Genomic DNA, 18,798 nt, shown 5'->3' on the forward strand with positions numbered 1-18,798 from the left:
TCTCATAATAAATTTATACTTGTATATTGATTATCAGTCTTATTTCCTTACTTATAACTAAAATAAGCGTAAGAGTACCTCGTCTTATCTCGATGAAACGTCGCTTTACTTTTTAAGAGATAGAAAAAAGGTTTTCTTTGGTTGTAAAATACAAATTTCCATCAGGGACGAGTTGCAATGAACTGTCTAACTTGATCACATGTAAAAAAATATAACTTATTTTCATATTAATCTTAATAAAAATATTAATCTAGTCTTAACTTTAAAATTCAGATCAAAGTCTTAATCTACTAAATTAAAGGAATGATAATTTTTTTTTAATACAACAAATGTAAGAACATTGGTAGTTCAAAGGCAATTGTATAAAATTTTCAACTTACTAAGATTTTAGTATTTTTAAATAACATACTTTGTCCCAGAAACGTTACTTAATTTGTTATTGAATGATTTGAGAGTATATTCTCTAACTTCATGGTTCCATTAAATCTTATATCACTGATTTGTACTCTTAAACAATATCGTTGTAAGATATTCATTATAACTTATCTTCTTATCTTTACTAAAAACTTTCTGGTCTCAAAACGTTTTCAAGTACTGTTAAATTTTCGCTTTTCGGATGTAATTTATCACTGACTTGTGTAATCTGAATTATATTGATTTCGGTGGAGTTTGTTACTTCTGATACTTTTTTATATAAATCAACACGATCCCATGTTTTATCTACTGGTTCGATACAAGAGATATTCAATCCTAATTTACAGAAATTTGATGCAGTCTTTCTCTGATTGTCTACCGTCCTTACTGACAGCTTATTATCTTGATTTTCAACAAATTTAGAAACAGGTATTGACACATCCTGACTTCCTAGATCATCGTCTACCTTCGTAATCTTAGTAAACGATGAAGATCTTTCTCTTCTATTAAAGAAGTTTTTAAGATCTGGATTCGTCAAAAACATTTTGCATCGTTTGGTATGTATTTTCATATTGTCGTGCCGATTGAAAGGTCTGTCGCATCCAGGACAATGAAATCTAGAAATAAAATATATTATAACAAAGATTATATCGCTTAAAAAAAAACATGTGAAGAAATGTACCTAATTTTACTGTGTACTGCCATGTGAGCAGCTAAATGAGACTGCTGTGCAAATGTTTTTTCACATATGTTGCATTTATAATTCCTAATACCCTTATGTTTCAAAATATGTTCTTTTAATATTTGATTACTTTTGTATACATTTGGGCATAAAGAACACTTATACTTTCCAACAGCATGTACCTGTAAAGAAAATTCAAAATCAATCGGTGGTCTTGCTGGTTATTCTTTAGTGGTGCTAAATGACCAATTTAATTTCAAATATATCTTACATTTTGGTGATTGTGCAAAGCTTTCTTCGACTTAAGACGTTTACCACAAATTTTACATATATAATCTTGCATGTCCACTTTTTTATTATGTGCTTCTAGTTTCTCTTGTTTTACAATAACAGATGTTGCTTTACTTTTGACCAAATTATCTTTTGTTGTCTTTGAACTTTCGTCATTGAATTTCATTTCTGTTGGTTTATCAGGGACTGTACTATCATTAATTATATCAGTACCTCTATCCTTAATACAAGTTTCGTTTAATGATGAGTCCATTGCTACCTTTTCCTTCGCAGTGGCTTCCTTGATTTCCAGTTTAATTGGAACTACAGTACTTTTGGTTACACTATTAACATTTTCACAAATATTACGCAGACGGTATTTTTTCAATTTATTCTGAAAATTATCCTTTTCATCGACAACATTCTCCTTCTTTAAAAGACTAGCTTCCCTCATTTTTTCCAATTTACTCTTTCTACCTCTCTTACGTCGTACAGGGAACACCGAGTTTTCATTAACATTCGTTTCATCCATCAGCAATAAATTCATTGGACTTGTTTTCTTTATAATACTATCCTTCTCGGATATGAAATTTGTATCACACTTTTGTTCGTTCATTGAATTCTTCTCACGTATGGGAATGTTACGCCCTGTAGACTGCTTATTAGAAATTAAATTTTCTAATGGTACCAATTTACATGTAACCGGCTGAATATCATTCGAACAGTCACTGCTATCATTATGTAAATTATTACTGTCCTTATTTATGGCTACAGAATTTTCAGCATCTTTGGAAGCAACAGGTGATAAAACTTTTGGTTTGTGTTTCGTTGATGTAACATCATTCTCTTTATCCGATTCAGCATCATCTTCTCGCTGAAGTTTCTCTTCAGCTTTATTTTGAACCTGTTGAACAGAAAATGTATCATTAATACTATTATCCATTTTATAATTAAGATTATTGTAACTTACAGCCTGCAAGAGTTCCTTTTGAGTGTGCTGACAACTGTCATAGAAGTCATATAAGAATTCCAACGTGCCCAGACAGCGCATACAAATAATTTGTGGCAATCCATCGTTCTTCTTTATCTGAAACAATAAAATGAAACTTTTGTGTTAATGGAATGAATTCATCTGCAATAACAAAACATCAAACACACAAAAACACATACATAAAATGGATATTAATAGAGCTTATTTTGCAGGATAATTTTGGGATTAAATAGCGAGGGATCCAAGTTAAAATTCTAGCTGTCCACTCAGCAATTATCATCGTTAATAGACATGCCATATAGAAATTGTTATATGCAAGGTAAACAGATGCAACAAGCACGTAAAGATAACGATGAAAATTAAATAATCAGCAGTCCCAAAAATATCGTACCTTTATTGAGAAAAATTGTGGAATCGTTAAACAAATGTATTTTTTGTTCTTATTGTCGAGAGAGATTGTTATGTAAATAATATATATATATATATACATACATATATATATATATACTAATTTATACTGGACATTATTTTTAATGACATATTAGTGTTTATCCTTATTAAAAAGTGTATATATATTTTTATTTCTATATATATATATACTTTTTTCGACAAGTACATTATTTCCTAGACGAAAAAATAGTTTAGCTTAACAAACGCCTCGTAAAAAATAATAGTTATTGCTTATCACTTAACTATCTGAGGAAAAAGTGTATATGTTAATTATAATATCTTTCGCGCGTTTTCAGTAACAATTCTCGCATGAATCACTTGCTTGGAGAATATATAATAATCATAAGTCATACATAATTCTTTGCGCTCCCAACTTTTGTTTAAAAAAGAACTTGGCTTTTTCAAGATCATCCGTAGTAAAATGTTACTTGACAAACAAAGAATTTTAGAATTATTGTCTATTTAAAAAAAAAAAAAAAAGAAACATTGTTTTTTATTTTACAATATTTAAATTGGTTGAGCAATATTGTATATTTATCTAAACCTTCATTTTAACTAAACAGAACTTATCATTTCAATTGAAAAGAATCTTACAACAATCTTATGAAACTATATTCTATAATATAAATCATGTCGAAGTAATTTATTTACTTTAAGAAAAGAAATAATGTTCGAGCGCAAAGAATTAATATTAACTTCCTTTACAGGGAAGAACAATGTCACGAATACTCGATTCATCGACGCCTTCGTCAAAACGCTCACACAATGTGTGATTAAAATATGTTGAGTTCATCAAGGCACTTGCATACAATTCTAGTTTCGTTTCATCTCGCAGATCACATAATAAATTTTCTTCAAACACCCTTTATTATCTATGCTAGCTTTCTAGCGAAATTTCTGTTACTTTGATATAGAATCCACTAAAAAATAATTTGATATCCGTTTAAACGTGTAAACGTTTATCGTGGATCAAAGGCAAATGTTTTGTTTTAATTTTAAATTTTTCTCATTGGACCTCTACATATGTACACATAAGAATCTTATATGTAAAGTAGATTCGAAAATAGAGTAAAATGTACATTGCACATGTATCATTTAAAAGTTTTGTGATTCTTCTAAAAACAGTCATGTAAAAATACGTAGAAAATATTTTGTTTTTATACACTTTTTTTTTTTTAGATGGAATTATTGACTCTGGAAGCCCTATCTATACTGTATTCACATTTCTGTTGAAACATACTTTGTTAGGAAGCTAAGTGTGCGATAAACAATGCAAATATTTTTGTAACAATTCATTACTGTGATATTCTTTGGCTTCCACACCATCAAAGATTTTCATCACTTTTATATTTCTATCAAATTCCTCGAATTCTTTTTCAAACATCTTTAACAGTAGATTGTCGTATTACGTTCAATGGCTTGTCTTTATTACAGCTTTGGTAAATTCTAATCGGTAATCTTTCACGTGCAAAAATTCTGCTTAATGTAATATACGTAAATGGAAAGAATACTTAAAAGAGCTCGGTAGTTTCTTAAATGCACACCTATATTATGTACAAAAAGAAAGGACTCATATTCCAAGAAGAAAAAAAAAGAACGCCAAAAGAAAAAGAAGAAAGTAAATTGACTGATCGCTATTGTCATTCGTTTGGTAATACGCATTGCTTTCAAAAATAAAAAGTAAAATTTTCCAACTAAGTAAATCTAATCAAATCCACAATTATCACCTTGTTCTTTTGTTTAATTCAAAAACCAAATTTTACTTTTAATTCTTGCAATAGTATCCTTAAAAAGAAAGTCAATATCTAAACAGATATTATTCATTCGCATAATCTAACAATTAAAAAGCGTTTCTTTCGGAAAGTTCTGACTTACCCGTGAATTAAGTTAATCTTACAAAAAATATCAGAACTATTCTCAGTACAATTACTTTTCGTTAGACGTGGTGGAAATCACGTCGGCGTTAGAAGCATTCTTTTGTTTAATAATACCAGTCTTTTTATCTTCGAAATGTCTTTTTCTATGTACCTTCATGTTATCGCGCCTGTTGAACTTACGCCCGCACTCTGGACATGCGTGCAACTTTTCGCCGTGCACGTGCCGATGCGCAGCCAGATGACTAGCCTGAGCGAATCTCGCACCACATTTCTGGCATATGTGTTTCCTCAACCCTTCGTGTTTCAGTAAGTGTTCATTGAGGAATGCTTTCGACGCGTATCTATTGTTACAAATGTTACACACGAAGGGTTTAGGATTAGAGTGTTGCAACACGTGTGCCTTATACTTAGACGCGACTTTGAACGTTTTGCTACAAACCTCGCAGGTATACGTGGTCGCGTGTCGCGTCTTAATGTGTTCGTTCAAAACCGAAAGACTCGAGTAAAGATTATAACAAAATCGACACCTAAAATTGCGACGGTTCTTTAAATGTACACTAGCAACGTGGCTCAGTAATCTCGTACGATACGGGAACACTTTGCCACAATATTCGCATGCCAAATTCTGCGGTGGTAAATGCGATTTCATGTGAATTTGTAACGAAACTTTATGGTGGTAACTTTGACCGCAATCCGTACAAGAATATGGTCTCACGCCTTTGTGCACGTTGTCGTGTTCCATTAAATAGAATTTTGATTTGAATCGTTTAGGGCACTTCGGGCATTGTATCGGCCTAGGATTGGTATGCGAACATCGTATATGTTTCATAACGTCGGACTTACATACGAATTTAGCATTGCATAAAATACAAGTGTACTGTTTGATACCGAGATGAGTTTTCACGTGAACCATACACTTGTCTTTACGTTCGTAGAATTTGCAACACAATTTACAAGAATAACCGTTCTGACTGTCGGACACAACGTGTTCGACGTTGTCGTCCACGCGAATCTCTTCACCGTCGATTTTGAACAATTCCTCAGGATTCTGCGTGGCCTGCCATTTCTGTTCAAACTCAACCGAGTCTTTTGATTTTGTAGAATTGCCATTCTTAAGGCTACTGCTGATAATAGTATTTATTATACTATTCACTTCTACGCAACTTTGGCTCTGTAGAAGATCAACGATAGCTTTATCCACCAAACACGAGCCCTGATCTGGAAACACTCTTGCTCGAACCGTGGTCCCGTCTTCGCTTTCCTTTTTACATAATTCTACAGTGAAACTGATGTCTTCGTTGTCACTGCTTTGAGTTCTGGATTCTTTGACAGATACATCTATGTTTGGAGAATTTGAAACAATAGTGAGAAGTTTATTTAATGCAGATGTTGGAATTTGAATGGTAGGTGATTCTTGTTGCTTTCCAATGATTTTATCAACATTTTCATTTGAGCTGTCGCACGAATTAATATTTACTTCAGTGGCAGTATTGTTGTGGCTTCTAAGTCTATTTGCAATTGGTATATCACTTGTTACTTCATCCGTAGTAGCTTCTGTACTCGGCCTGCTTCTGAGCCAACGTATAGTAGTTGTTTCCGAATTTTCAACAGGCTGCACATCATCTGTATTCTTCTCATTCGTGTTTTGAACATCATTCCTATCTTCCTCGTTATTTTTTCCTTGCTGCTGAGCTTTTATGCTTTTCGGAGTTCTTGTAGCTGCCTTTGGAACACGTTCTATTTCTCTGACAGTCTTTTCGCTTGGAGAATTTAGGTTCTTGTCAATATCATTGTTGTTATTATTCGTTGATGTGCTTGGTGTTGTATCTTCAGTCTTTATCTCAGCCTAGGGATAAATTGACAGAAAAATAGAAATGGGTACCAGAAATGTACTGATTTTATTGAAGCATTGAATATAATCTGGTATTTATGGTATATATTTTTCATTGTAGATTCAAAATATATTTAAAAGATCATTTAAATTTAACAGAAATTGCAATTTTATTTGTTATATTTTTACTTGTATGTGACTAAACCAAAATACCAGATAATACTTTTTTCTTTTATATCATAAGAAAAATGTCAATTGAACAATCTAATAACATCAAAAATGAGCGGTAGAGCTGTGCATTAAGTTGAATACAGACTTACAATTTCTGATAAGGGTGGTAGATTGTATCGATCGCGTAACACTTGTTGGGTGCGAAGACACTCCTCTTGGAAGTCGCAAACGAATTCAAGCTTGCCCAGACACTGAACACAGATCGCCTTGGGCAGAGGATCCCTCTCATCTATCTGCGATTCAAACAAAATACCTAAATACTAAATGTTCGTAATTTTAAAATCTTAATCGAAAATCTGATTCTGTACAACTTCTAATCGATCTTCTGATTTTCTGGTAACAGATAAGTACACATTGTATCGTTAACCCTACCGCTCTGTACATACATCAGTAAAATTATCTTGATCTGGTACCCACTCTAATATCATACATCACCTCGATATTTATAATTATTTATTAATGTAGTACATAGACGTATACTTTCTACATAATCATTAAATACATAAATTATGCAAAGTTTTACCAATAAAAAATTAAAGGAAACAAATTCAGTTTCATTCTTCAAATACAAAGAACATTACTGTTTATGAAAATTATAAAATACAATGTTTAACTAAAATACAATATGTATACAATTATTAAGCAAAAATGTACTTCATTTCGTAAGGATTATAGGACTGTATATTAAAGAGCTTATACCTAATAAAATAATCATTGTATAAAACATCGTTGTATCGTACAATTAATAAATTACAATTATATTTACCATTTAACATAAATATAAACAGATCACATGAACTTTAAAATCATAGCTTTACATAGTGTTTCTTTGTTAACAAATATTGATAGTGACAGTATTGTAAACATCATCAATCACACCTTTTTCATTGAAATCAACATACAGTCTATAAGAATAAACAATTATTATTAATACAATTACGAATATTACTTTGAATCATTGGAAAATTGTAATATAACAAAGAAAGTGGATAACTCATTTTTCTCATGCTCTTCTCCCTTCCGGCCATTTTTCTAACCCCCTCCTCTACAATGCAACTGGGGCCCGGACCCCATGGCACACCTTTTATATTGTACTCACCAAAATGTTGATTTTCGTGTAAATCTTCAATCCCAAAAATCGTTTGGTGCCTTCCTCACCGAACACGTCGATGTATATACTTTCACATTGGCCGCAAAGTCGACAAATCTTCGCATCTCCCTCCCCTAGCTCCATTTTTGTTTACGTTGAAGGCTGCCTGAATACGCTTTCGACTACTTGATCGCACCGAAAATTTACCATGGGAAAATTGGTGCCGATATAGTTTCTGTTCGATCCCCCAGCACCAGCCGCACGATACGGCGATACCACGCTCTTCGTAACTCGTCTTCTTCCCGGTGAAATAAACATAAACGATAAACAAAAGACAAAATTATAACGCTGGCGTTACTACTTCCTTGCTGGTCTGGCACGGGGATGTAGCCGCGTTTGGGCCAGACCAGCATACATTCACTTCCCCCCACGCAGTTGTATGAATTTCAGCCAATCGGTGATTTCTTTTTTGCATTATACGCGTACAGGGTTCGCCAATGGACGTCGTTGCCGCGCTTGCACTTAAAATATTCTATTATTCGTTCAACGAGAGAACATACCAATTTCGCGTAGCTTTAAATAGGTTCTCTACTCTTACTTCTAACTTCGTGGCATTTCGTGTTCGTCTACACGGTGGACAAAAGTATATGAAAAAGAAAATAAGAGGTAACATCGAAGATCGAAAAATACACTAAATTAAAGACTACCGGATATGCTGCTCGACGCAACAATGCACTTCCGCAGGAGAAGCATTCTTGAACCAATCAGAGTTAAGCATACGCAAAACGAACGAAAACTCGTTGTATAACAGACATGTTGAACAAATCGTTGAACAAATAATATAGATCGAAAATATATAATATACAAACGCATTTATGTTTCAGAACGGAATGGTATTTAACATATTACCGTATATCTTTATGTTAAAAAGTGGACACTAGCGCCACCTATCAGGAAATCCTGGAAACTGTTCGGCAACTAGTTTCCGAGCTTTCCCGATAGGTGATGCTACCTTTCCAGTCGGTAACTTGCTGAGTAGTTTCAGCCGTTTTTGTATAGATGGCGCAAGAATTAAAAAAATTTTAATTTATGGCGGTCTTTTTGAAATACCAGCTTGTCAAACAATTATTTTAATAATTTTTCGGTCTTGTGGCGATTTTGATTGATTTCTAAAAAAATAGAATCAACGGGAGTCAAAATTGCGTCAACTTACGTTAAATTGTTGCAGTGCGAAATTCATATTATTCATATTTTTATATTAGGATAGAGCAAATGGTGCTTGTTCTCGAAGCACAAGACCCCTTGAAAACAAAGGCATATAAATACAGTCTTGCTGGAACTGTAGTCATTAGTATTATTCATAGTTTACGTCAAACATTAAAAATTTTATTATGCATTCCTATTGTTCTTGTAAAATTCTTGTTCGTCCATTGTATGTATTGTATTATTCAAACCATTTATTTGTACGTTAATCAAGATCTATTTAAACGATATGATACAATACATTGTACGAATAAGAAACAAGAAAAGAATATAAAATGTTATTATATACGTTAATAGGAAGTTATGTGTTAACATCAATGATACTTTTCAAGTATCCAACGTTATTACACAAGAAGAAAAAAGTAAAATTTATGTGTCAGCATATCAGTCATAGAGGCGGTATGTTTCTCGAGTTTTTAATGATGCAGTAATTACAATTATATACGTATAGGCGACGTCTGATTGCATATTTAATATTTTTTTTAGGAGCCGGAGAGGCTTATGAAAATACAATGTTTGCCTTTAAACGGTTGGTCAAAGTACTTACTCGTTATTTTATAGTTATTTAAAAGTGAATAAACATTTATTTTCTATTATATTTCAGGGCTGTGACAGTTGGAACAGAAATGTTAGAATTAGATTGTCATCTTACAAAAGATGGAGAAGTTGTTGTATCTCATGATCAAAATCTTTTGCGCAGTGCAGGTATAAATAGAAACATTTCAGAAATGAATTATCAAGATCTACCTCTGTTGAAACCGTGTCTTCCTATTGACTTTGATCCAGGTATTTAAATATTTTTATATACAAATACATTGTTAAGTAATGTGATATAAAAACTACAGTTTAACAGATGTAGAATATGTTGGCACAAAGAAGGAGGAAGACAGGCAGTTTCCATTATTGAAAGAAGTATTTGAGGCATTTCCTAATATGCCAATTAATATTGATATTAAAATTAATGATGATCAACTGATAGAAAAGGTGTCAGATTTAATTAAGGAATACAATCGTGAAGAATATACAGTGTGGGGAAATTTTAGTGATGAAATAACAAAAAAATGTTATAAAATGGTAGTGAATTACTTAAGTAATTTAAGCAATAAGTATATTGAATTCAAGATAATTTTCATTGATTTCAATAATCTTTTTCACAGAATCCAAATGTAAATTTGTTGTTTTCTATGAAACGTGTAACTCAGTTATTACTTCTGTTGTATACTGGTTTATTGCCATTTGTACCTCTGAAAGAAACACATTTGGAGATATTTCTACCTTCCATATATTTGCGGTAATTTGTTATTGTATTTCACGACACATTTAAAATGAATTGAATGTGGTAATAACAAAAATGAATACCGTGTTATTATAGGCGTAAAGGCGGTCCAAATCCAACATTTCTACCTTTGGAAAAATTTGTTGCACGTACTATGAACGTATTATTAATGAGGCCATGTTTATTCAATCATCTAAAGGCTCGTGGAATACATGTAAGTTACTAATCTATTGAATTTTAAGGATTATTTTTAAGAATCTACTTTTATAGGTTTATTTTTGGGTCCTGAATAAAGAGGAGGAGTTTAAAAAAGCTTTTGATCTTGGAGCAACTGGTGTGATGACAGACTATCCCTCAAGATTAAAACTATTTTTGCAAAATTATTCTTTTGAAGAAGGTAAAATAGACTTAGAAAATGGCTAAAAAGATTAATAACTATTAGGCAAAGCTAAATATCTGTTTACTTTCAAGAGGTACTTATGTCATTGTAGATGAACACGTATAATGCTTTCTTCTTTAGGTAGTTAAATGTTGTTTAAAGAATATATTTTCATTTTTACATGTTAACTAAAATTAAGCAAATGAGAATAGCTTATTTAGAAAAATTACACGCGGTATGCACAAAGAAATACATCTAGGCTTAATGAAAAAAGAAATATTTTTCCTATGTAATCTAGTTCAGATCGACTTAAAAGCTTTAGATAAAATATTAAGAGATTTTCATAAACATTGTAACTCACGAGTAAAGCATTCTAAAAGTACATTTTCGACTGTAATCAAACGTATCTAATATTTCAGTTACACGTTTGTGAACATGTTGTATCAAACTGTTTTTTACATGTTAAAACTTTGCACGATTTAGTTATAATTTCGGTTACATTTTAGTTCTATTCCCATGTATTCTGCTATCAGTATTATGCTAATTAACAGTGAATGATAAACCAAAGTTACTAATAATACTTATGTATTATTTATTATTATAAATACTGCACATATAGAATGTATTTATTAAATATTAATAATTATTTACGTAAAATTTATTGTTGAATATTTTCAAACACAAAAGTTAGTTGAATTCACAAATAATGTATATCTTTATATACAACATAATAATAAATACTATTGGCAAGTTTTGGCAAAGAAGTGTATAGAACATAGTACAAATTACGTTCAAAATGAATTATTTTTTTAACTTACAAGTTTACATCATATATTTTAATAATTGTTTAAATTATGTATTCTTTTCTATTAATAATGCCTACCAAAGTACAATCTACAAAATGTTTCTACATATTTATATTTTATGAAACTGTCTCTACTGTTATGTCAAAAACATTGTAAATATTTATCTGACTGTATATTGCGTACAAACACATGTACCTTTGTATTTGTAATAAATTTTCATATATTCATAAACTCAAATTTTATACTTCTTACTTGTACAGCCCATAATAAAGATGGCGTCTTCCTATATTGCACTTGGTACAAAAAATTCTTTTGTACTTTTATCTAAATATTTGTAACTAAAAAGTAACTTACATTATGTTTCGGGTCTACTGCATTTATGATAAACAATTCTTTTTGGTTTTTCAGTAGAATCTTGACTGGGTAAAAGTATGTAAGAAAATACTTTGTCCTTACAATAGCAGCAATATTCTTCAGAGGGATGAGAATTATTAAAATGTTTACTTATAGCAGAGTGATTTCCACTGACATTCATATTGCAAATATCACAATATACTTCTGTTGTTCGAAATCTAGAATGTACAGAATCTGTTACAACTCTGCCATTATGTCTGTCATCATTTGTTGATTTATCATCTTGCAAAGACATTTTATTTCTGAAACAAATAGTAATTTACTGTTACGATAAACAGATAGAGGTTAGGAAATTATAACCTATGATGACATACTTACACCAAATTCCCTTTTATTACTTACAATAGTCTTTTCTGCGTTAACTGGAATTATTATTTAATATTGATGCATAATGTTAAATGCTTACAATATTTATAGTTACTTTCTATCATTTACAAATATATTTTTATTACAATATACATTATGGACAGATTTTTCTCACACAACTCATACAAAGTCATACAATAGAGAAGTATGAATCAGATTCTAGCACAACTATTGTTATATGTGATTTCATATGTTTATGTTGCTAAACCTTGATGTTATAGATAATTTAAAAAAAAAGGTACTGAAATAATTAAAAACCGTCATATATTTCCTTAGTCAAATACATTACATTTATTTAAACCTGAAGTAGATGATAGAGGAATTGTATGCATTTATATAGGCTTAATCTTAAAATGAAGTCCTATTAGAGAAAATACTAAACACTTAAGATCTTGTACAAGGTAATAGAAGCATCTTAGTCCTTCTGGATCGCGTGATTGATTTACATCTAACAAAGAACCAGTTTTTGAAGTTGTAAACGATATGTGTTCATCTCCAATTACTATTTCTAATTCCTGTCGCCCGACGCGGTCAGGTTGCGGCCACAAAGAATCATCTTCCTGCATGATTTCCGAGTCTTGAATGATTCGTTTCAATTCCTCCATAACACACTGATGTACGTACGCTTCTTTTCGAATCATTGTATCGTTCTTGTAATTCGAATTATTCGCATATCGTAATTTACCGTCTGGCCTGAATTCGAATTCAAGAAATTCATGACCGAACTTTCCTTTATGACCAACGTAATATCGTATATAGAAATCCGTTGACATCGTAAAGATATACTTTAAAACTTAATCCGATGATCAAAGAGTCACCTAAAATGATAAACCTTCAATTTCTATTTCAAAATATTGAGGACGCTCAAAGTAGAGGTTAAGTTACTTACTGGAATATTTCTTTTTCTTATTGTCGGTTTTTATATAAAGTTAGTGACGAAATCAGTAACACTTACGTTTCTGTTACAATTTTAATAAACTGCTAAGTAATATAGAAATGCAGAATTATTCATAAACGACAATATATAAACACTTTTTAGCGTTACGAGTGTCCCAAACATTGGTGATGGCCGCGCATTAAGGCGATTCTTATGTAGGTTTATTATGTATATGACGTGAATACTTCCGTTTTCATAGTTATTACAATTGTCATTTTTAAGCTTATACAACCACTAAAAATTTCATGAAACGTATTCTGATCTAAGATACATCAAATATTTTATGTACTTGATGTTTTCCATGATTCTAATACTGAAAATAAATGTAACGTTCGACAATTTTTTACTCTGTAAAGCACCTTAAATCCAAAATTTGAATACACTCCGTCGTTGTCTTCGAATCGGCCTTCGATAATAAGACGTTATTCAGTGGTAATCCGGTGACACCTGAATTGTCAAAGTTTTGTGCCACGCAATTATCTGACTTGATCTCGAATTAATAATTGTAATCACATCGAATACTCAAAGTAGCCCATTATTTTTCTTACATTTTCCACAATGAGAACCTCTAACGACAAATACAATGCAAGTGACATGTGCGAATGTTAAAGGTATCTCGTGAATAAGTGAAATTTTTCTAGCAATCACTTTGATGTATGTACCAGGGTAGTAAACTAAAGGATGAAATTATTTTACTCGACGAGTTTACGTAAATTAAGCTCGTCATAGCAAAAGCTCAGCCAAGGTGTTGATTAACAATGAACAAAACTCATATGGATAAAAGACTGAATCAATTGCCAACTTGGCTGTGGACTAATTCCACTACATTACCACCGATCTATAAGATGGTATGGGAAGCAGTAAGAGAAGACAAAGTTAGATCCAATGGAATGCAAACAGAGTTACTTGTAGATACCAATAAAGTCTTTCCTTTATTGCTCACTAGTCAGCTTCCCACAGAAGTTCTTGGACATATATGGAACTTGGCAAATCAAAAATACGCCGGACAGCTTACGGAGCAAGAGTTATATATCGTTCTTGCTCTTGTTGCAGCAGCACAGGCTTCTTATACGTTTAATAGTTTAGACATATTGCATCTGCTTCCATTTCCACCTACTCCATATCTAAACATTGAATGTTTAATGAACTTGCAGCCTATGACGCAATTAAATTCTGCAACTAAATTTCAAACTCTCAATGACAACACAGAGGTGGGTTTTATAGACTCGGATGGAAAGTATTCTTCAGAGATTAAGAACAAAGCTAAACTGCATCAACATGGAATCATATCTTCAGATTTAAATGTGCAAATGATAAACACTGTACCTGGAAAAGTTTCATGTTTCGATAATAAATCGTATGCCTCTTCTACCGCGATATGGGATTCAAATAACGTATCGAAGGATGGTAAACAAATATCTTCTTCTCATTTAGATTCTAAATACTCAACAGCGACCGATCCTTGCGATGATTTCTCGGATTTTCAAAGCGCTCCAATTCCAAATACTCCTAACATTCCAATATGGGACACAAAACAAGGCTCGGCTATTGGCAGCAGATTGGCTAATCATAATTTAGGCGTTAAGAAACCCCTGGAGAAGTCAAAGAAAAATAATATAAATACTAAATCTGCTCACGGCACTGTTCAATCGCGTATCACACCACCATCTTTGCATACAGTATCTCAGAATAAAGATCAACCACCGCTAGAATGTTTAACAGAATTATTTCCAAAGTGTACAATAAAGAATCAGTCTAAAACAGTAATACTTAAGGATACAGTGATAAGGAACAATGATCCACCCAAGGACCATAGTGAACGCGTAAGAGATCATACAAACACAGAAGTTATATATTTAAGTAACGATAAAGACGTCGCAAACAAGCTAGAATGCATAGAAAAGGTAATATTATATTTAATAGCGATGCTTGTAAAGGATGTCATTTGTATAAATTTACCTTTTATAATAATTAGGTTCCGGCAAGAATATTGGAAATTTCTCATCAGGATCTTATGAGTCTTCAACTTGTTGAAGATAAATATAGTGCCTTGCGTGCACTGGTTCCGGAAACGAATGTAACTACAGAACCAGATGGAAATGCAAGTTGTAACAATCAATCGCTCGACGAATTTGGAGAATTTGTATCTGCAGAGCAGCCTGCTACCAATACTTCTGCCAGAAATGCTTTAGATACCAACAGTTTTGCCGATATTTTTACAGATTTTGATTTGAAATCTAATAACAATAACGCAAACACTGCAGATTTCAATCTCATGCCGGAAATTTCTGAATCATTTGACAATCTTAAACTTGAAGATACTGTAGAAGAACGTTCGTTAGAAATGGGTAACTAATATGGTATTATTTATTCTATTTATCTTTGTATTATATGTAACAATGGTGTTTCAATTGAAGGTAAAGCTTTGCAGAAGGAAGATGCCATATCAATTAATAGTATAGAATTCATGAATAGTGCATCAAATGCATTAACCCGATCAGGATCTGTGCCTAGTTTAGATCTTAAGTCTTTCTTACCTTCGAATACAGAAGATGAGCTAATAGTAGATACTACACATCAGGTTATTTCACATTTCTTTGTACATAAAACATTAGAATATACTTGCTATAGACAGTTTCAATTTTACAGGCAGAATATTGGGAATGGAAGCAATACATGGAAAGCTGTGTACTATTATTGCAAGTAGCTGCTAATATATTTACAAATATCAGTTCAGAAATTGTACTTAATGAAGTATTAAATTCAGCCCAGGGATATAATTTCCTTTGCAGTAAGCAAATACTACAAGTTCTCAATTCTGTTCCTTATAGTATTTTAAAAGACACTACTATTTTCAGATTTAGCCGAAGTCGCGGCTGTGTGTAGACGCGTTAATTTTTCGTACAAAGAAATGGACATCAATATAATAGGTTTCGATGAGCTGCTAATGGATATCGATCGAATTTGGGCAGAAATGGAACCATTTTATGCAAACATACCAGTAAGATACACCACTATTACAACTTTTTATATCTTATTAACTTAAATCCTTAATATAAATTTATAAATATATAATACATTTACAGATAGTTACGGAATTACCAGCTTGGCCTTTACATCAAGGAGAAGCCATTTGTTGTTCACTTTGTTTAACGATTATTACTAGTGGCGGGGTAGTTTATAATGAAAATAATTATCATGTTACTTGTGCAAATCTATGGCTTAATTGTGTAAACAGTCAGTTGCCAGTGATGCGGCATCCATCTTTTTATTCGCATTCAAACGTATGTCCAGGTAACAGTCATATTTGATATTAATCTGCATAAAAGAAGAAATTTATGTTCGTAAACTTTTATGTACACACATTAACTTATTCTGCAATGATCTGTAGGAAAGAAAGAAGACTAATTTTGTATTTCAGTCATTAGAAAATCAAACGTTAACATTTTTTTTTTAATATTCAGTACATAATGTTAATGGAACATGTGTATGATAAGAGAGAATGGGTTCGACACGAGATGTACATATGCTTTAAATTCAAAAGTTTTCAAGATATTACAAACTAGTCCATTTAAAAATCTGTACAAACACTTACAAAATATTAGAAGAGGATATTAATATACTGTAATCTTTTGAAATAGGGAGAGAGTAAAGTCGCGAGGAAATGTCAGAAAAATTTTAAACATAGTCAAATAGGTTGAAGGAATACAGGAAAATTCTGAAACCTAAACAAAAGTTCATATCAATCAAATTGAATTAATATTTTCGAGATGATCTTATAAAACTTTTAGTGCAAAAAATGAAAAAATTATTCTATTAAATATAACAATAGAATATGATAGTGATCTTACAAGTTGAAAATTATCGTTGACTTGTATCGCGCGGTCTATACACTATTCCTCTGCTTTTCATCTCTCTTATAACACCTGCTGGTAATCTACCTGATACCGATATTGCGTATACGCCTTTACAGAAACGATCTGAAAAAAAAAGAATAATCGAATCTCAGTTATAACAAATATTTATAATTAGCAATTTCTGTCCATTACTTCGACTTAGTTTAAAAAGGAAATTATAAGATAATGAAAAACAATATGTAAAAATTAATACAAATACGTGAAATTAATGAAATCTTAAAATATAATCTTATGTACGCACATGAGCATGTTCCTTAATAATTATACATAGATAGTGTCATGCATTACTAGTAAACAATTCTGTATAAATGTATAATACTTAAAATTAAGAATCTCAAATGCAATCTTCTTAAATTAGAAATGTATTTACCGCATTAATTTGTATTAGTTGCATTGTTTGTATCAAATTATTGGCTTTAAAACTTGTACAAAATGCTGCCTTTCAATATATTTACAAATATAATGCAAAAAATGATTTAGATTATTGTCATTTGCACTGCCAAAAGTAAGAGCATAGAAAAAGAAAGGATTAATTTATTATTAGGTAGTTGGGTAAATACTATAAAATTAAAGTAATGTAGAACAAAGGACAACAATTTATATTATGATTTACTATGAAATAATGTAACTGTTATAATTTTGTAAAGATGTACAAGAATAAAATAACAATATTTCTCTTGCTGAATCCTAAGTTATTTAGTACAGATACTACTTACTTATTCTCTGCCATTTGCAAACCCAGCTATCTTCAGGGCTCATTGCAGCGATCATACTGAAAACCAATTGAACTTTATAAAGTTGATTTCAAAACTTAACTTGCTTAAATGACTTACCCATCGAAGTTAGAGCTTGTGCAGTCAAAAACATTGTCTTTATTATTTTTCATACGTAAAAATTCATCACAATTGTCGCAACCATCGAATTCAAACTGATCAAATGTCTGAAATAACATCAAAAATTTTAATTACATAAGTTTATGTAAAAATTATGATTAAAATTATGAAAAAATATACCTTAACCAATGAACATACTAAACACGCTCTTAATCCACGTAAATCTTTGGGAACTGTTTCCATTGACATAATTAGAATTAAGCGTTATAATTATCTTTCAATTTATTAAGAAATATATAATATTTAACTTTGTTTTGAACGTAAAAGTTATTATAAATTGCGTATGTACAGGCTAAACACACATCACATTGTCTACTATACCGCAGTTCACCAGAGTCCATAACTGCGACGCGCAGATTGGGAAATGGTGGGGGAGATGGGGAGTATCGCCAATCAGGGCGAAGATGCGTACTGGAGATGCGCTAAGAACGAAAACTGGTCTTTTCGCAGTTATGGACTCTGGTGAACTGCGGTATACATATATACATTTACTTAAAGCAGAATTCTTATGAAGAATCTTTATGAAGATTTCTTTGCGGAATTGAAGTTTTCCAATTTTCTATTTTCTTGAAACTTAATTTTAATTAATATATTTATAGAGACTGGTCTTTCTTGTACCTTTTAATAAGACTAAGACTTTTTTATGTGCCTGTTTATATAAATTTTCATAGAAATTATAATTCAAAGCTTGTAACTATTTAAAACGAATGT

The 18,798-nt window shown here is 31.5% G+C and overlaps 5 protein-coding genes across 9 annotated transcripts; 2 read left to right on the forward strand and 3 right to left on the reverse strand.

The window, feature by feature from the left end:
- Positions 1–78: 78 nt before the first annotated feature.
- On the reverse strand, positions 79–8,934 carry LOC117605496 (uncharacterized). The gene is made up of 9 exons (XM_076693169.1): positions 7,846–8,934; positions 6,836–6,979; positions 4,738–6,530; positions 2,749–2,893; positions 2,337–2,453; positions 1,368–2,270; positions 1,097–1,278; positions 381–1,031; positions 79–190 (listed from the first exon to the last, which is right to left on the reverse strand). Exons 1-8 carry the CDS (start codon positions 7,978–7,980, stop codon positions 560–562), a joined length of 3,891 nt encoding a protein of 1,296 aa, XP_076549284.1. The 5' UTR covers positions 7,981–8,934; the 3' UTR covers positions 79–190; positions 381–559.
- Positions 8,935–9,207: 273 nt separating this feature from the next.
- Positions 9,208–11,833, forward strand: LOC117605505 (lysophospholipase D GDPD1). 2 transcript variants are annotated; one of them, XM_034326929.2, is made up of 8 exons: positions 9,208–9,299; positions 9,397–9,498; positions 9,586–9,628; positions 9,704–9,885; positions 9,953–10,173; positions 10,257–10,390; positions 10,472–10,589; positions 10,646–11,833. In XM_034326929.2, exons 2-8 carry the CDS (start codon positions 9,417–9,419, stop codon positions 10,796–10,798), a joined length of 933 nt encoding a protein of 310 aa, XP_034182820.2. In that variant the 5' UTR covers positions 9,208–9,299; positions 9,397–9,416; the 3' UTR covers positions 10,799–11,833. The 2 variants fall into 2 exon arrangements, with proteins under 2 accessions (XP_034182820.2, XP_034182818.2); XM_034326927.2 differs by having other exon boundaries at positions 9,239–9,498.
- A 483-nt stretch (positions 11,834–12,316) lies between these two features.
- On the reverse strand, positions 12,317–13,440 carry mago (mago, exon junction complex subunit). Of its 2 annotated transcripts, none has more exons than XM_034326933.2 (2): positions 13,230–13,440; positions 12,317–13,158 (listed from the first exon to the last, which is right to left on the reverse strand). In XM_034326933.2, exon 2 carries the CDS (start codon positions 13,111–13,113, stop codon positions 12,673–12,675), a length of 441 nt encoding a protein of 146 aa, XP_034182824.1. In that variant the 5' UTR covers positions 13,114–13,158; positions 13,230–13,440; the 3' UTR covers positions 12,317–12,672. The 2 variants fall into 2 exon arrangements, with proteins under 2 accessions (XP_034182824.1, XP_034182825.1); XM_034326934.2 differs by having other exon boundaries at positions 13,296–13,438.
- Positions 13,441–13,579: 139 nt separating this feature from the next.
- On the forward strand, positions 13,580–16,734 carry LOC117605495 (uncharacterized). The gene is made up of 6 exons (XM_034326895.2): positions 13,580–15,181; positions 15,253–15,625; positions 15,695–15,858; positions 15,927–16,068; positions 16,136–16,278; positions 16,364–16,734. The coding sequence occupies exons 1-6, from the start codon at positions 14,036–14,038 to the stop codon at positions 16,586–16,588; spliced, it is 2,193 nt and encodes a 730-aa protein (XP_034182786.1). The 5' UTR covers positions 13,580–14,035; the 3' UTR covers positions 16,589–16,734.
- Positions 16,532–18,791, reverse strand: spt4 (Transcription elongation factor subunit spt4). Of its 3 annotated transcripts, none has more exons than XM_034326936.2 (5): positions 18,208–18,791; positions 18,028–18,134; positions 17,911–17,966; positions 17,129–17,257; positions 16,532–16,595 (listed from the first exon to the last, which is right to left on the reverse strand). In XM_034326936.2, exons 1-4 carry the CDS (start codon positions 18,274–18,276, stop codon positions 17,139–17,141), a joined length of 351 nt encoding a protein of 116 aa, XP_034182827.1. In that variant the 5' UTR covers positions 18,277–18,791; the 3' UTR covers positions 16,532–16,595; positions 17,129–17,138. The 3 variants fall into 3 exon arrangements, with proteins under 3 accessions (XP_034182827.1, XP_034182829.1, XP_034182826.1); XM_034326938.2 differs by having other exon boundaries at positions 16,532–17,002; XM_034326935.2 differs by having other exon boundaries at positions 16,532–17,257.
- Between the last annotated feature and the right edge of the window lie 7 nt (positions 18,792–18,798).

This window comes from Osmia lignaria, chromosome 3 (genome assembly GCF_051020975.1).
Source record: "Osmia lignaria lignaria isolate PbOS001 chromosome 3, iyOsmLign1, whole genome shotgun sequence".
NCBI lineage: Eukaryota > Metazoa > Arthropoda > Insecta > Hymenoptera > Megachilidae > Osmia > Osmia lignaria.

Coding starts and splice junctions, on each gene's coding strand:
- LOC117605496 (XM_076693169.1), bottom strand. CDS start 7,980: ATGGAGCTAGGGGAGGGAGATGCGAAGATTTGTCGACTTTGCGGCCAA. Junction 2,894..4,737: donor TCCACCACGTCTAACGAAAA/GTAATTGTACTG, acceptor ACACTAATATGT/CATTAAAAATAATGTCCAGT. Junction 2,271..2,336: donor AAAAGGAACTCTTGCAGGCT/GTAAGTTACAAT, acceptor TCTGTTCAACAG/GTTCAAAATAAAGCTGAAGA.
- LOC117605505 (XM_034326927.2), top strand. CDS start 9,375: ATGTTATTATATACGTTAATAGGAAGTTATGTGTTAACATCAATGATA. Junction 9,629..9,703: donor ACAATGTTTGCCTTTAAACG/GTTGGTCAAAGT, acceptor ATTATATTTCAG/GGCTGTGACAGTTGGAACAG. Junction 10,174..10,256: donor CAAAAAAATGTTATAAAATG/GTAGTGAATTAC, acceptor TCTTTTTCACAG/AATCCAAATGTAAATTTGTT.
- mago (XM_034326933.2), bottom strand. CDS start 13,113: ATGTCAACGGATTTCTATATACGATATTACGTTGGTCATAAAGGAAAG.
- LOC117605495 (XM_034326895.2), top strand. CDS start 14,036: ATGAACAAAACTCATATGGATAAAAGACTGAATCAATTGCCAACTTGG. Junction 15,859..15,926: donor TAGTAGATACTACACATCAG/GTTATTTCACAT, acceptor TCAATTTTACAG/GCAGAATATTGGGAATGGAA. Junction 16,279..16,363: donor CATTTTATGCAAACATACCA/GTAAGATACACC, acceptor ATACATTTACAG/ATAGTTACGGAATTACCAGC.
- spt4 (XM_034326936.2), bottom strand. CDS start 18,276: ATGTCAATGGAAACAGTTCCCAAAGATTTACGTGGATTAAGAGCGTGT. Junction 18,135..18,207: donor TAGTATGTTCATTGGTTAAG/GTATATTTTTTC, acceptor ATGTTATTTCAG/ACATTTGATCAGTTTGAATT. Junction 17,258..17,910: donor TTGCAAATGGCAGAGAATAA/GTAAGTAGTATC, acceptor TTTTTTTTTCAG/ATCGTTTCTGTAAAGGCGTA.